The 13,864-nt window shown below is 39.4% G+C and overlaps 1 protein-coding gene across 1 annotated transcript in view; it reads right to left on the bottom strand.

Annotated features, from left to right (window-relative positions):
• The window catches only part of MET (MET proto-oncogene, receptor tyrosine kinase), a gene marked incomplete at its 3' end in the record, with an annotated part of 90,728 nt that overhangs the window by 22,600 nt on the left and 54,264 nt on the right, over window positions 1-13,864 (bottom strand). The window contains exons 11-14 of the mRNA XM_080701062.1: window positions 8,007-8,153; window positions 6,569-6,725; window positions 6,229-6,369; window positions 2,857-3,087 (exon numbers count right to left, since the gene is read on the bottom strand). Coding sequence (XP_080557188.1) covers window positions 2,857-3,087; window positions 6,229-6,369; window positions 6,569-6,725; window positions 8,007-8,153 — 676 coding nt within the window. The remainder of the gene's footprint in view (window positions 1-2,856; window positions 3,088-6,228; window positions 6,370-6,568; window positions 6,726-8,006; window positions 8,154-13,864) is intronic.

Raw genomic sequence — 13,864 nt, 5'->3', positions numbered from 1 at the left:
AAATGGCAAAAAGTACATTGGTTTTGATAGTCTGATGAACAATATTACTGTACATATAGTGTGTGTGTGTGTGTGTTTGTGTATCTGTAGATGTAGTACTTTTCAAGGTATAAGCAATATGATTAGTTAATATATAGCAAATCTGTCGGTGATATGACTTTAAAGGCTAATATAATAAACTACTCAATCAGAGCAGAACCACTGGAAATACAAAAAATATCTGCATAAAAGAAATATCATCATCATCATCATCATCATCATCATTTTGGCACTGTAGATTGAACCCAGGGACATTCTACCTCTGAGCTATTCCTCAGCTCCTTTTTTAAAATTTTTATTTTGAAACAGGGTCTTGCTAAGTGGCTGACACTGGCCTTGAACGATCCTGTCTCAGCCTCCCCAGAACAGGGATTACAGGCATGTGCCACTATGCCCAGCATGACATTTATAATTTTTAATGTTCAAAGTTTACTTTTAAAATCTGATAAGCCGGGCGTGGTGGCGCACACTTGTAATCCCAGCATTCGAGAGGCTGAGACCTGAGGATCGTGGTTCGCGGACAGCCTCAGTTACTTAGTGAGGCCCTCTGCAACTCAGTGAGACCTGTTTCAAACTAAAAAAAAAAAAAAAAGGTCAGGGGGTGTAGCCCGGCTGTCGAATGCCCCTGGGTTCCATCCCCAGACCCCCACACACAAAAAACAAATCTGAAAATAAATGTTTACTGACATGAAGAAATGCAACAAGCTCTCTGTATTCCAATAAACTAAACAAAATAATAATATTACCATTAGAAATAAGATTAGTATTATAGAATAAGGATTTCCCCATTAGTCACCGGTTAATACATAAGCCAGGTTGGCAGAAACTAAAAGGCAGTTGCCCAAATAAAGCCAATTCACTCTGACTCATTTCATGCATTTCCCTCTGGCTTTAACCACATAATTTCCCCCATGGTAGCCTTTCATCCAGTGGCAGTAATTTTTCCAGAGGTGCCAAACGCCTGATAGCCGTGTAAGTCACTCATCAATTAACTCATCCACCCAGTCGAGATGCCCTGAGTGCCTAGTATATGAGTGTCAGGCGTTAGGTTACCCTCTTGGAACACGAAGATGAATAGAATAAAACCTAGGCTCATGAAATGTTTACATTCTCCTGGAGAAAAACAACAACTATGAACAAACAGCTAATATTTGCAGATTGCTATTTTATCACTTTTCCCGATAAAAACATTCTAATTTTATAATGGGTAAAATTAGAACATAATTAATGAGGCTACACATTCTAAAACCCAGGCGAACACTGGCATAAATTTTACGGGCTGATAATAGAAGTAAATATGACTTTGCTGTGAGGCACGAGAGAAGGTTTGTGAGCAGAGAAGCTGCTCCCAGGAAGGGCAGCTCGGGATTTAACTGTGCAGCATGTGACGGAGGGATGTGTGGATGTTCCCACAGGAAAACGAGAAGGCCCCGTGTTCACCTAAGTCAAATAACCCCAGCAGTGTCTTCTGCATTACACTGTAGATGACTATGCGGCCTCTTACGCCACATAGAGAAGGAATGGGATCAGAGGCCATTCAGTGTTAGGGGTAAAAGCATTTTAGAAAAAACTGCAGTTCATTTCCTGGCTTCTGGTTGCTTTCTTTTCCTGCTAGATATATCCTCAAATACTGTTTATGCTAGCTGTTATTGCTGCTCTGGCTAGCTTATTACAAATATCCATTCCTCTTTGTAGAAAGAAATTGGAGTGCATTGTGGAGATGATATATGTTGCTTTTGATCAGGGGAATGCTATGAATTCCCTGTCTTCTCATGCTGTCGAGCACTATACAAAGTGCTATAAACCAGGACTTCATACAGTTCATCCTGGTTCTCAGGGTACAGAAGGCTGGCAGGAGATAGGAGTAAAAAATACTGGAACTTAAAGGATGATTTAAAAAAAAATTGTAAATGAGCGGAGCGCAGTGGTATGTGCCTATAATCCCAGGATTTGAGAGACTGAGACACAGGTTTGAGGCCAGCCTCAGCAATTTACTCTTACTTTGTGTGTGTGTGTGTGTGTGTGTGTGTGTGTGTGTGTGTGTGTGGTATTGGGGATGGAACCAGGGGCTTTCTACCTCTGGGCTACACTCCCAAACCTATTTCATATTTACTTGGAAACCGCGTCTCACTAAGTTGCTGAGAGCCTCACTAAGTAGCTAAGTCAGCCTCAGCAATTTAGTGAGATCCTCAATAACTTAATGAGACTCTTTCTCAAAAAGAAAAGAAAAAAATAGGCTGGGCTTTGTGGCACACACTAGTAATCCCAGTACTTAGGAGGCTGAGACAGGAGGATTGTGTGTTTATGGCCAGTATCAGAAACTTATGAAGACCCCTGCAACTTATTGAGATGGTGTTTCCAAATAAAAAAATAATAAAATAGGTCTGAGAGTGTTGCTAGAGGTAGAATGCCCTTGGGTTTAATATCCAGTACCCAGCCCCATGCACGGCTGGGGGTGTATCTCGGAGGTAGACTACCTCTGGATTCAATTCCTAGCACCAAATAATAATTATAATAATAGAAAGAAGTAAATAGTACGGTCCAAGAAACTACCACTGCCACTGTGAGGAAGATGAGGAGGGAACACGACTTATTTCTCCTGTGTTTGGGAAGTTATGCAATGCTTCCATGCACAGGGCAAGTCCCCGCAGATCTGGTATTCAGGGCTGCATTTCTACAGAACAAAATCAAGCATGCTCATTATCAGTACTCTGTCAGGAGCTTTTGGCATTGTCCAAGTTTGTAATCTGCAAAGACAGAAGATAAAATGCTCGCTGGAAAACCGTATTTACCGAAAAGCCAAGTGGAAACACTTACCTCTTCCTATGACTTCATTGAAATGCACAATCAGGCTGCTGGGCCCGATCACGACATGCTGTACTGCCTGGACCAGCTCTGGATTTAGAGCGCTGAGGTCAATGTGCACAGTATTTTGCAGTAATGGACTGGATATATCAGAGTCCCCACTGGTTAGGATGGGGGACAGGTCCGCCAGAGGGTACTGGACTTGTCTGCATGACCCATTCTGAGATGAGTTAGGAAACTGGTCTGCAAGATAAAGAAAAATTACTAGAAAACAACAGTGTCACCTCACTAAGTGGAGATTGCAACAGGAGCAGCAAACTAAATTAGCAGAAAAGCCTAAATTGTGAAATTAAAGAAATGGCGATTATAGCATCTAATGAGGCTGCCTTTTCAGAACTGAAAGCTCTTCATATTTGCACTATATTCTTTACCTTGCTCAGTGAAGGCGACATATTGAGTGTTGATGGCTGTTTAGAGTGGGCAGCTTGGACGCGGGTCAGTGTGCCATCACATTGCTCAGCTGAGGGCACTTGGACAGAAGTCAGTGTTCCTTGTAAGCTGATCTTTACAACCAAAGCTCTGTAAGAGCTTTGGACAAGGTTCCCTTTTGCAAGGAGAAGTCTTTTTTTTTCATCTCAAGGTTAAGGAATTGTGGTGCTTACGAGTAGGGGCAGTACATTTCTTAAAGTCTAACGAAAGCACTAGTTACTTTGCTCTTTCTATTAGAATTCATACCTATCAAGGAGAGGGCATCGTAATTATAGAAACTAACCTGAAGACAAACATGGCAGGGGCCTGAAGCATTGCATGTAACACAAGGGAATGGTTATGTGGGGGTCCCTATAGGCACTAATGGATAATACTGTTTGTAAATAGGCAAGAGAATCAGAACTCCAGAGAAGACAGTTGATGGTATCTTGACTATTTATAATCTCACTTAAGCATCTGTAGTATTTTCTACAGTAGATAGTTGGTTAATAGTAATTGGCCAGAGCAATAAATCCCAAAAGTGGTGCCAGAAAAGTGTTGGGGTCCACTGTAGTCATAGTAATCACTAGCTGGAAATAAGACAATTGTAACCTTAAAGGAAGGATGTGGAATGTCCCAGAAGTATCTTAAATGTTGAGTGGATGAAGGCAGGAGGAAGCCTAAATTTGGTGCCTACTCCTTTAATCCTAAGAACTCAGATTCTCTAAACCTTTGTCAAGGGAGGTAGAAATACAAACCATTTTCTCTATACTTTCTACGTCCCAAACCTTTGCACCTAGAGATCAGACTTTAAAGTTCTCAGAAGTTCAAGAATTGAGAGAAATCTGTAGTAGGACACAGGACGAAGGCTCTCTGTCAACGAAATTCTGTTGACTTGTTAGCTAAGTTTAAACATGTACAGAAACCAATTTAGGCCATCCACATGTGTTCCTGGTGTAACACCACAGAGAATTCTGGGTCTCCGTGAAGAATGAGGCTGTCCTCTCCTCACTGTTTAGAGAGAGAACAGCTCTAAAGTTCCTTCTTCCTTACATTCTGGCTGTACATCTCCTGATTCCTCTCTTTGGGTGCTCCTCTTTTTCCTGTTTTACCTTTTCATGTCTCCAAGGAGCAGGTTCAAAGTAGACAAGAGGAAGAAAAAGCCCACTTTTCTTAGCCACGATGACAGGTTTAGTGAGTCAGAAATGAGAAAGATTAGAAAAGCCTTTTTTCCTTAAAAGAAAATTGTAGTCAGATGTGGTAGCACACACTTGTAATCCCAGTACTTCGGAAGCTGAGACTGGAGGATCACAGGTTCTTGGCCAACCTCAGCAACTTAGGGAGGCCTCCCAAAACTTAATGAGGCCCTGTTTCTAAATAAAACATAAAATAGTCCTGGGGGTATATCTCAGAGGTAGAATTTCCTTGCCATCTCTAGGCAGTCTGTCTGTCTCTATCTTTCTCTCTGTCTCTCTCTCTTCTCTCTCTCTCTCTCTCTCTCTCTCTCTCTCTCTCTCTCTCTCTCTTACACACACACACACACACACACACACACACACACACACACACTGAATTTTAATGACCTCAGGTTAGACCTATTAAATATAAATATAAAACACTAATAGATTGAAATCTAAAAGCTATAAACTAGGTTTAATTTCTCCATATTGTTAAAGGAATGGATTTGTAAAGGCGAATGGAATCACACGGGCAAAGGCAAAGCTTACGACATGTATTTCTATAGAAACAACATAAAGTCCAAAAATAAAAAAGGTGCAAGTGTCAAAGAAATGAACAGGCGTAGTGCTTCACTGCTCTTGCGCTTGTCTGGATGAGCAACATCTAACTTTCCAGTATCCACAAACTGTCTGTGACTCATTTTGTTTGTGCAATGGTAAATATTCAACCAGGAAAATGCTTGCACTTGACTCATGTCCTGTCACTTCTAAAGATAATGGAGCTGATACAATGCAGACGTTTCACTCTGACCAGGAGATTTTAAAATAAAACACCATGAAAAGCTCCGGTCAACCCGACCATTTTTCGGCCCAGTGTTTTGCAAAGCAGATGATGTTGACCCCTTCTTGTTGAATAGCACCACTAAAGGTTTTTCTTGGATGAGACTCCAAATATATTCAAGTCCTGGAATGTCGTAGGTAAAAGGTTGTATTCCTTGAGGACACTTCAAAAGATTATTAATGGTCTAAGCCAGATTTAAGAGGTTAAAAACTGTAGCAGCTCCAACTTATATTTAAATAAAAATATGTTTTGTAAATGAACTGTTCCTTCATTGTTAGAGAGAGGCATCACCACTTTCTTTTTTCATGTGGATCATACTGAAAATGGCATACATTCAAGACCGTGCTTGGTGCCCTCTCCCCACAACTTTTCCTCCCCTCCCAACAATGAGTGTCCAGGTTGACCATGCTACATTTATACTTTTACACATATTTGGATGTAGCTCCTCCATTAATCAACCTCAGCCTTCTTTGTCTCCTACCCTTCCATTTCAGCTTTGCTGAGGTTTCCCCTCCATTACCTGGAGTCCCTCTGGTATTCCTAACAGTCCCTAGTTTGGGCATATTAGAGAAAGTGTCTGTCCCTGAGAGAGGCACCACCATTTCTTAGCATCACACTCAGATGACAAATAAGTTACTTTACTCAGATGTTTTTAAAATTAGCTTTTCTTGGGGAGAAGGGAGCTCACAGACACAAATTAATGTAATATATACATGGATGCCTTTTAAAGTATAAACAATGTGATTTTGCATCAAATTAAATACTTCTTTGGAAGAGGGAACTGCTTCTTTTCTATGTTTATTAAAATATAAATGCAAAAGCAAAAAGAAACAGCAATGCCACAACCCACAGAGGTATATCTACCAGTCTCTCTCAGAACAATAAATCAAAATATACCTTCTGGAAAAGTAGCTCGATAGTCAACAGATTCGTTTGAAACCATTTCTGCAGTTGGACTCACGCTTCGGGCACTTACGAGCCTGTCCAAATGTGGAGTGTGTACTCTGGCATCATAGCGAACTAAGTCACTGCCCAGATCTTAAAACAGAAAGAAAAAAAAAAAAAGCTCGTTAAAGACATGGCTGTCATGGGTCCTGGAAGACTTCACCCAGTGCCCGGAGCTCACAGGTATTAGGGATTGCATACGACACCAGCGCACATGGATTCGTGACAGCACCAAACCGTAACAACTATATTCTTAAGGCAACTACTTGAAACAATAATGAAAAACACACACCTTTAATTTGCTTTCTCTTTTTCAGCCATAGGAAAAGCCCAAGTAATAATAAGATTATGATTGATATTGAGACAACACCAACAATCAGTCCTGTGAAATTCTGATCTGGTTGAACTATAACTTTTCCAAGTACAGTTGAAGAGACTGCTTGCTTCCACTAAAAATGACAAGTAAAGAAAAGTTAGAATTTGGCTATGATAGCTAGAAAATATACTATCCGGGCACAGTCACAATTTCTCTGTGTCCCAAATACCACCTGATCATTACCATTCGGGAAATGACATAATTGTCTTCTGAGTAATAAGAGATTCCTCAATCTGCCTCAACATTTGAATAATTACAGAATACTAATCCTCACAGTACTTCTATGATACACAGCTGTTTGTACTTATAATTAGGTATTAGGGATGAAAATATAAATAAAACACAGTCTTTGATCTCAAGGAACTGAGATATATTAGAATAGACAGATACATATATACATTATTATAGTATGAAATGTACCATAGAAGTATGAGGTAAGAAATTAATTCTGTCCCAATAAGGAGGGTGGGGTAGATGGCCAAGGACACTTCTCTAGAGAGGCAATCATATTATTATAGGACAATAAACTCTTAGAATACTTTTATATCAGTTTTGATATACAAAAGAAATCTCTGAGGTCCCTTCCAGTTCTAATATTTTATGAGGTTTTTTTGGATTTATGGTATCATGAAATTCCAATTCTGATCTCATGATTGAATGTTAGATTTTCTAATTCTTTTGATGGTTTTCATTTTATAACTTTTAAGAAGACTCCAGGAACCCTTTAAAAAATCACATATTCTTGGATAAGCATAATGTGCTATACACATGATGAAATACTATTCAGCAACATACTGATATGTAGTGACAACATTGGTGAACGTTGAAAATGTTATGACAGGCAAGCTAGATGCAAAAGGATAAATACTATATAATTCCATTTACCTGAAACATCTAGAACAGGAAAATTCATAGAGGCAGAAGCTAAATTAGATGTTTCTAAGGGGCTGCAGAGAGTAGGAGCTAGTTTCATAAAAAAAAGTTACCAGGATCCTTACTTTACTCTGCCCAGTGTACAAATCTTGTTTTACTCATGGGGTGTTATGCCTCTGTGATAACTGCAGCGGGCAGAGGTACACTGGCTCCAGCCTCCCGGGAGAGGGGAGACTCTTATATGTGTTCCTACTTAGAATGACAGCAAAGTAAAGGACTTCTGAGACCTACCCTTCTAAGCCTAAGAAAGAAGAGAGCCTGACCAAAGAACTATTTCTAAAAGAACGACTAGGAATTAGGGCTGAGCTGATGAACCAGAGCCAACATACAAATGAGCCTTAATGAATTATTTTAAGCCTACGGGTGATATAATTATAACGGCATCTTTATTTACATCATGAGGGGAATGCGGGAGCCCCACCTCTATATTTAGCTCGCTGTTCAGTTTCAGCAGGTCATTGGGGACCGTGCATAAAATGGCTTCGGGATGTGAGCGTATGTTCTCACAGCTCTTATTTCCAACTTTTAACACTTCACCTTTCACTGCTTCGGGGTCAATGTCATTTCCCTGGAAGAAGAGGGTGGAAAAAGAGGTTGTTAACACTTCACAGTTCTGCAGGAATATAGCTGTGCTGCAAACACAGGCCGTGTTGTTTGCCAAGGCATGTGATTTTATGATGCTTGTTTTCGTGGGAACTGGGATGGTTGAAGGGAGTGCCACCATTTCATAGCAGTAATTAGAATAGACCTTCTCCAACAAATCGGATTTTAGAGGAAAGGAAGGAGAATCTTGTTTTACATTCTTTGATTGATGCCTTGCCCATAATCGCCCTATTATTTTCTTCAGGGGGTGCTGATGTTGAGCGAAAAGGAAGCCGTTTGGAGAGTCAGTGGATTGCACTGCCCCACTCTACCTAATGCAGTGATTTTCAACTTTAGACTCACTTTTAGAATCATTCTGAAAGCCTTAAAATAAACTGATGCCCAGGTCCCATCTCTAGAGATCTGATATAACTGCTCCATACATTCCTTTCCTATCAGAGTTGGGCCGTTTCTTCTCATCATTCTTGCACCCTTGAATCCCATACATAAATGAATCTACTTTCAAAGAAATTCCCTTAAGATGCCAGATGACCTTCATTATGATTTGAGAGCGCAATTATGTTTTTTGAATAATTATACAGTTACACGAGAGCTTTCAAAATTACTCTATTTGACATACTTAGCTAAGTAAAGTTACCATCAGGAATTTTTTAAAACACCAATGTTTTGTTAAACACATCAATCATTAGCCTTGGGAAAGAAGTGCAAACATGAGTACAATTTCTCATCTCAAGACTTAATGAGTACAGTTATTTATTAAACATGTCATTACTTTGAGGAGAGATCTAGCAAAACCTATTGCTATTTTTCTTATGGACAAAGAGCAGCTAGTCATAACTATAGCCGTGCTACTTTGTTTTATATACTCTTTAATAGTTGGCAAGCTGCTCTTGCATACAATGTCTCATATGGATCTCAACAGAGGGGTAAGCCAGGTATTATTTTCCTACAATAATATTGCCTTCAGGAGTATTGATGTTTGGCAAAAAGAAAGCCGTCTAGAGCTAGAAGATATTTCTTTATAACATGAAGCTGGAATTTGAGAAAAAAAAAAAAAAAGAAGAAGAACAGCAAACCCTATCCTTATGGTATTCCTAGAGGCAGGATGAGCAGTCCATTGATCCAGGTCAGCCACACAGGGCAATTCAACATAGAAGCACATAAATCTAATAGGTCACTTTGGGGCTTCAAATGACAACTTGTTGGTTACGTCTGAGGAGGGCCAAGGCCCTTACTCACATATTGGAGGGAATTCAGAGAATGACAGAGAAAAGATTAAAGAGCTGGAGGGCTTGATTTATGAGAGAAGACTAAAATGTGTCCTCCTTGCTTAAATAATAACTAAGGTTGGGGGAAGGGAATGAGCACTGCCTTTCCATTTCCAACGCTCATTCTTTTAGGCTTAGGCTCTTCTCAGATGTTCCATGAAGGCATAACAAAAGCAGATCATACAGCGGAATGCCTGAATCCATTTTCACACATCCCCACCAAGGAACACATGACGAGAAAGACTCATGAACACAAGAAATTACTATCAGCTTTACGTATGTGTTGTTTTAAAAGCTGAAAAAGACTAGATATCACAGAAGTGATATAGGCAGCCCATGGCTACAGGAGAGAAGCCACTTTCCAATAAGAAAAAAAAAATAAAAATAGGTAAAGCCTACTTCTTGTCACTTAAAGTAAACATAGCTTTACTAAGCTGTGAAAAAAATGTATGTTTAGAACATTTCTTATTTTCTTCTACTTATTGTCGATTATTAACTATTATTAAAAACACATTTACAAAATCAGCTTAGTTCTTTCTGGAAATGTGAAAATGATATGATAAATAAAATGATAAAATATGGCTTTTAAATAAAAAGCAACATAACCCAGAGGACAATTCAAAGTTATAATTATCTTATTTTATTCGGCAAAGACACCTCCAAGGTACATATTATTGTCATTCCTTCTCTACATATAGAAAACTAAGGTCTAAGAAAGGACTGCTGCTATGAAGCATATAAAATTCTATTTGTGCCGGCATGGTAGTACACGCCTATAATCCCAGTACTTGAAAGGCTGAGACAAGAGGATTACAGGTTCAAGACCAGTCTCAGCAACTTAGGATCTCAGCAATTTTATGAGTACCTTTTTAAAAAAAAAATATATAAGTGCTGGGAGTATAGCCCAGAAGTAGAATGCCTCTGGGTTAAATCCTTGGTAAAAAACACACTCACATACACATACCCCCCCCCCCATTTAATACAAAACCTTCTAACATCCACTAAAAAGTCATGGCCACAGAGAGTATAAACACAAATATGCATAAAACATCTTCTGCTCGCTATATTGTTAAAGTTCGTGCATTTCTCAAATAAAAACCAAGGACTCCCTGTGTGTCGAGTCACAGCAAGATGTATACCTTGTCCCTTTCCTCTTCAACTCTGGCCAGGTATGACATAACATCTCTACTCAGAATTCACTCCTCGGGAGGCTACACATCTAAGATTACTACAGAATGGAGCAGATGGGTATAGAAGTGAGATTTCCAAAACAGGAAGTTAAGAGTTGAATGATAGAAGGGATGTGGCTAGTTTTCTAAGAGAGCCAGGGAAAGCAGCGAGGCACAGGCTGGTGGCAGGACCCAGCCAGGAGAGATCCAGTTCAGGGAGGTGGGCAGCAGAGAATCAGAGAGCTGTTAGTGGTAGGGGGGTTGAGATTCACACTTCACCTGGGGAGGGAGATGAGCGTAAAACTCAGGTCACAGAAACTTTACAGAAAACTTCAAAACTGATTTCTATAAGATGTCAACAGGCAGTTGAGGAAAGTTCCGTTGACATTTCAGAAAGCTAGACAAACCAAGGTTAAGCCAATTTCTCTCAAGGCTACTTGGGGCCTTTACTATTTATATACTTGGGGAGCCTTTTCAGGAGGTACTGTGGAACCTCAGTCTCTGTCTATGTGCCCCAGGATATATTTTCTCACAGAATGCCTTTCATTGTGTGGAGCACAGGGAATACTGTTTGAGAGTAAGATAGGAGTGTCATCCTGTAAGAATAAGTTGATTCTGGGCCAAATAGCCTCTGAGAAAGGATCCCTTCTTCCCTTATGTTCTGTCTCAAGTGAGAACTAGCATCATAGCACCAGTTACATGCCGAGATCAGGCTGACAGTTACAGGTAAATCAGTCAGAGGAGGGGAGAGGGCATCCTCTGGCTGGCTCTGGGCATAAGGGGATTGGGCTGGCTTGAAATGAAACTCCCTTCTGCACGTTTTAGAGGCCTAGTCATTGATGCCTGGCTTCTACCTGAACTCTCTATTACTTCTTGTGTTCATGGTGTCACACCTGAGTTTCTGCTTTAGCTCATGTTCCTGCCTTCTTTTCCTGTTTATGCTGAGTTCTCTGGACTGGTCTTTTGAGGCATGCCTATTGCCATGCATTCCTACATGCACCAGAATAAGTTACACCCCCACCCCAGGGGGGCAGTATCAAACCATCTTCATTCCAGCACTAAATACTCTACTTTTCAACACAAAAAACTAAGATAACAAGACAGTTAAGAGTCAGTCTGATTCAAACAGAATCAATTTTCAGATGTCTTAAAAAGCTGAAAGCTATTTTGCTTAAAGAACTGTATAGATAGCTATATAGCATATGATAGAAAAAATTTTCTATTATAAAAGTCATTTTGGTATGCAGTAAATGAAAGCTAATATGAAAAGCACTGTACGTTAGTTAATTTGGTGGAATTTGGGCTCGAGAAGCTTGAACCTGAGCCCTAGTTCTGCTCTATGTTCCCGGGGTAACCCTAACACAAGTAAGCTAATCTTTCTAAATCTGTTTATCTATAAATGGGGATAAGCATTACTGACCTCCCAACCTCATAGGTCCACATGAGACTCAAATGAAATAATATATGCTAAAGTACTATATGAACTGTAAAATTCCTCATACATGTGAGATGTTGTTGGTAAGAACATTGTGCCCTACTGTGTATTTTCAGAGTTGTCTCCTGGTAACAACCATCTACCGTGGGTCCCAGTGGACTTAAAAGTTTTACCATAACCTACCTCCTACATCCATGGGGCTTCTGATTAAATTAAATGGGAAGTGACTGATATTTAGCCCCTATTGTATTATCTTGCCCCAAACTCACAACTGGAGCCAGAATTGATCAGAATCTCTTTGTTAGACAAGGAATCCTCACAGGTGTGGTTGGTTGAGGAGTATGAACCCTTCCTGACAGTAAAGAGTAAATCTCACTCTAAGCACATGATTCTCTTCATAGCACTTTCAACTGATAGAAGACAAACATATTTTGCACTCATGTTCTGAACAGTAATTTAGCAAGCACAGCGTGAAATAAAACGGTCATCTTTTGATAAAAAAACTTGACTTTTTATGCAGAAAAAGCCTATTCTGTTCTTTTCTCTTTTTATGCTTCATTTTCCTTTGTTTTTGCCCTAAGAGAGACAGCAGTTTTAAGGTGCTCAATTTAGAAACTGATTAAGGGTTAAATTGCGGTCATAATAAATACTCTTGTACATCTTAGATTTCCTCTTACACTTATGGAAAATGGAGTATGGGAAAAGACTGAATCATGAGACCGAAACAATTGTTCTGAACTGCTCCCTCCCCCGCTGGTTACTGCTCTGTGACATGACAGGGGTTATACACTTGTTAGAGAAAAAGAGTAAATCTTTATATAGCCAAGGAAAGGAAGTGTTTTCTGTCTGTCTCCAGAGGCCCCTTGGGCTATGTTGTAAATACCACTGATAGGATGAGGGTGATGTCAAATCATATTTTCTTTTTGGTCCAGCAATTTTGTAGGATATTGAATAATGGGTATTTAATTTATAGAAAAGGAAGCTTTTTCTTCTGTACAACCACTGTGCTTGGAAGTGTAGATAAAGAACCATTTGTCTTTAACCTGTCCGTCATAGATACAGGAATAAAAAAAAATAGTGTTTCTCTGAGTATTTGCACATAAACCTTTGTTTTCATCAAGAAAAACCAAATGGAATATTTCAAACAGCAACCACAGTAATTGTTGAAAGCAAAAGGTCACACTAGATTAGTTTTATTGGAAAAAAAGGGAAGAAGTGATAAAAGCATGCTCTCCTTTTCTAAAACTAATTAAAGAAGCAGATGAAAGAACTTTGGTGCAGTAAACATGCTGTTCATTGAAGCAGGCCTCCACTTAATTTCATGCTGGGTCTGCTTAATTATGTACAAAACACAATAGTGAGGTTAGCAAACTTGTATGAGTGTGAATGTATACACGGATTGGTTTGTATATAAAATCTATTGAAAAAGCCAAAATATTTCTGTAGAAACATGTCTGTTAGACAGAGACGACCTATGGCAACCTATGTAACACCTAAATAAGGTCTTTTGGTTTTTCATTTATTCATTCAGATGATCTTTTGAGGAATAAAAAGATCGGAAGATCTAAAACAACACACTGAAGGATAAATATTTTGCTGTTTCTAATAACTGGGGCTATGGATAAAGTCTTGATGATTGTGCCTGTTTATAATTACTTGAAGTAAAAATGACTGACACAACAGAAGTGGGCTGTATTCAAGACTTTGCTGTATTCTAGTCTTTGCCACTATTTCATCACTTGTAAAACCACTTAGCCTCTCTGGATGTTAGTGTTCTTCCTTTGTAACAGGTGGCTTAGAAAGG

This window comes from Muscardinus avellanarius, assembly GCF_963383645.1.
Source record: "Muscardinus avellanarius genome assembly, chromosome: 9".
NCBI lineage: Eukaryota > Metazoa > Chordata > Mammalia > Rodentia > Gliridae > Muscardinus > Muscardinus avellanarius.
The sequence above is the reverse complement of the archived record's forward strand: the minus strand, read 5'-3'. Positions and strand labels throughout refer to the sequence as shown.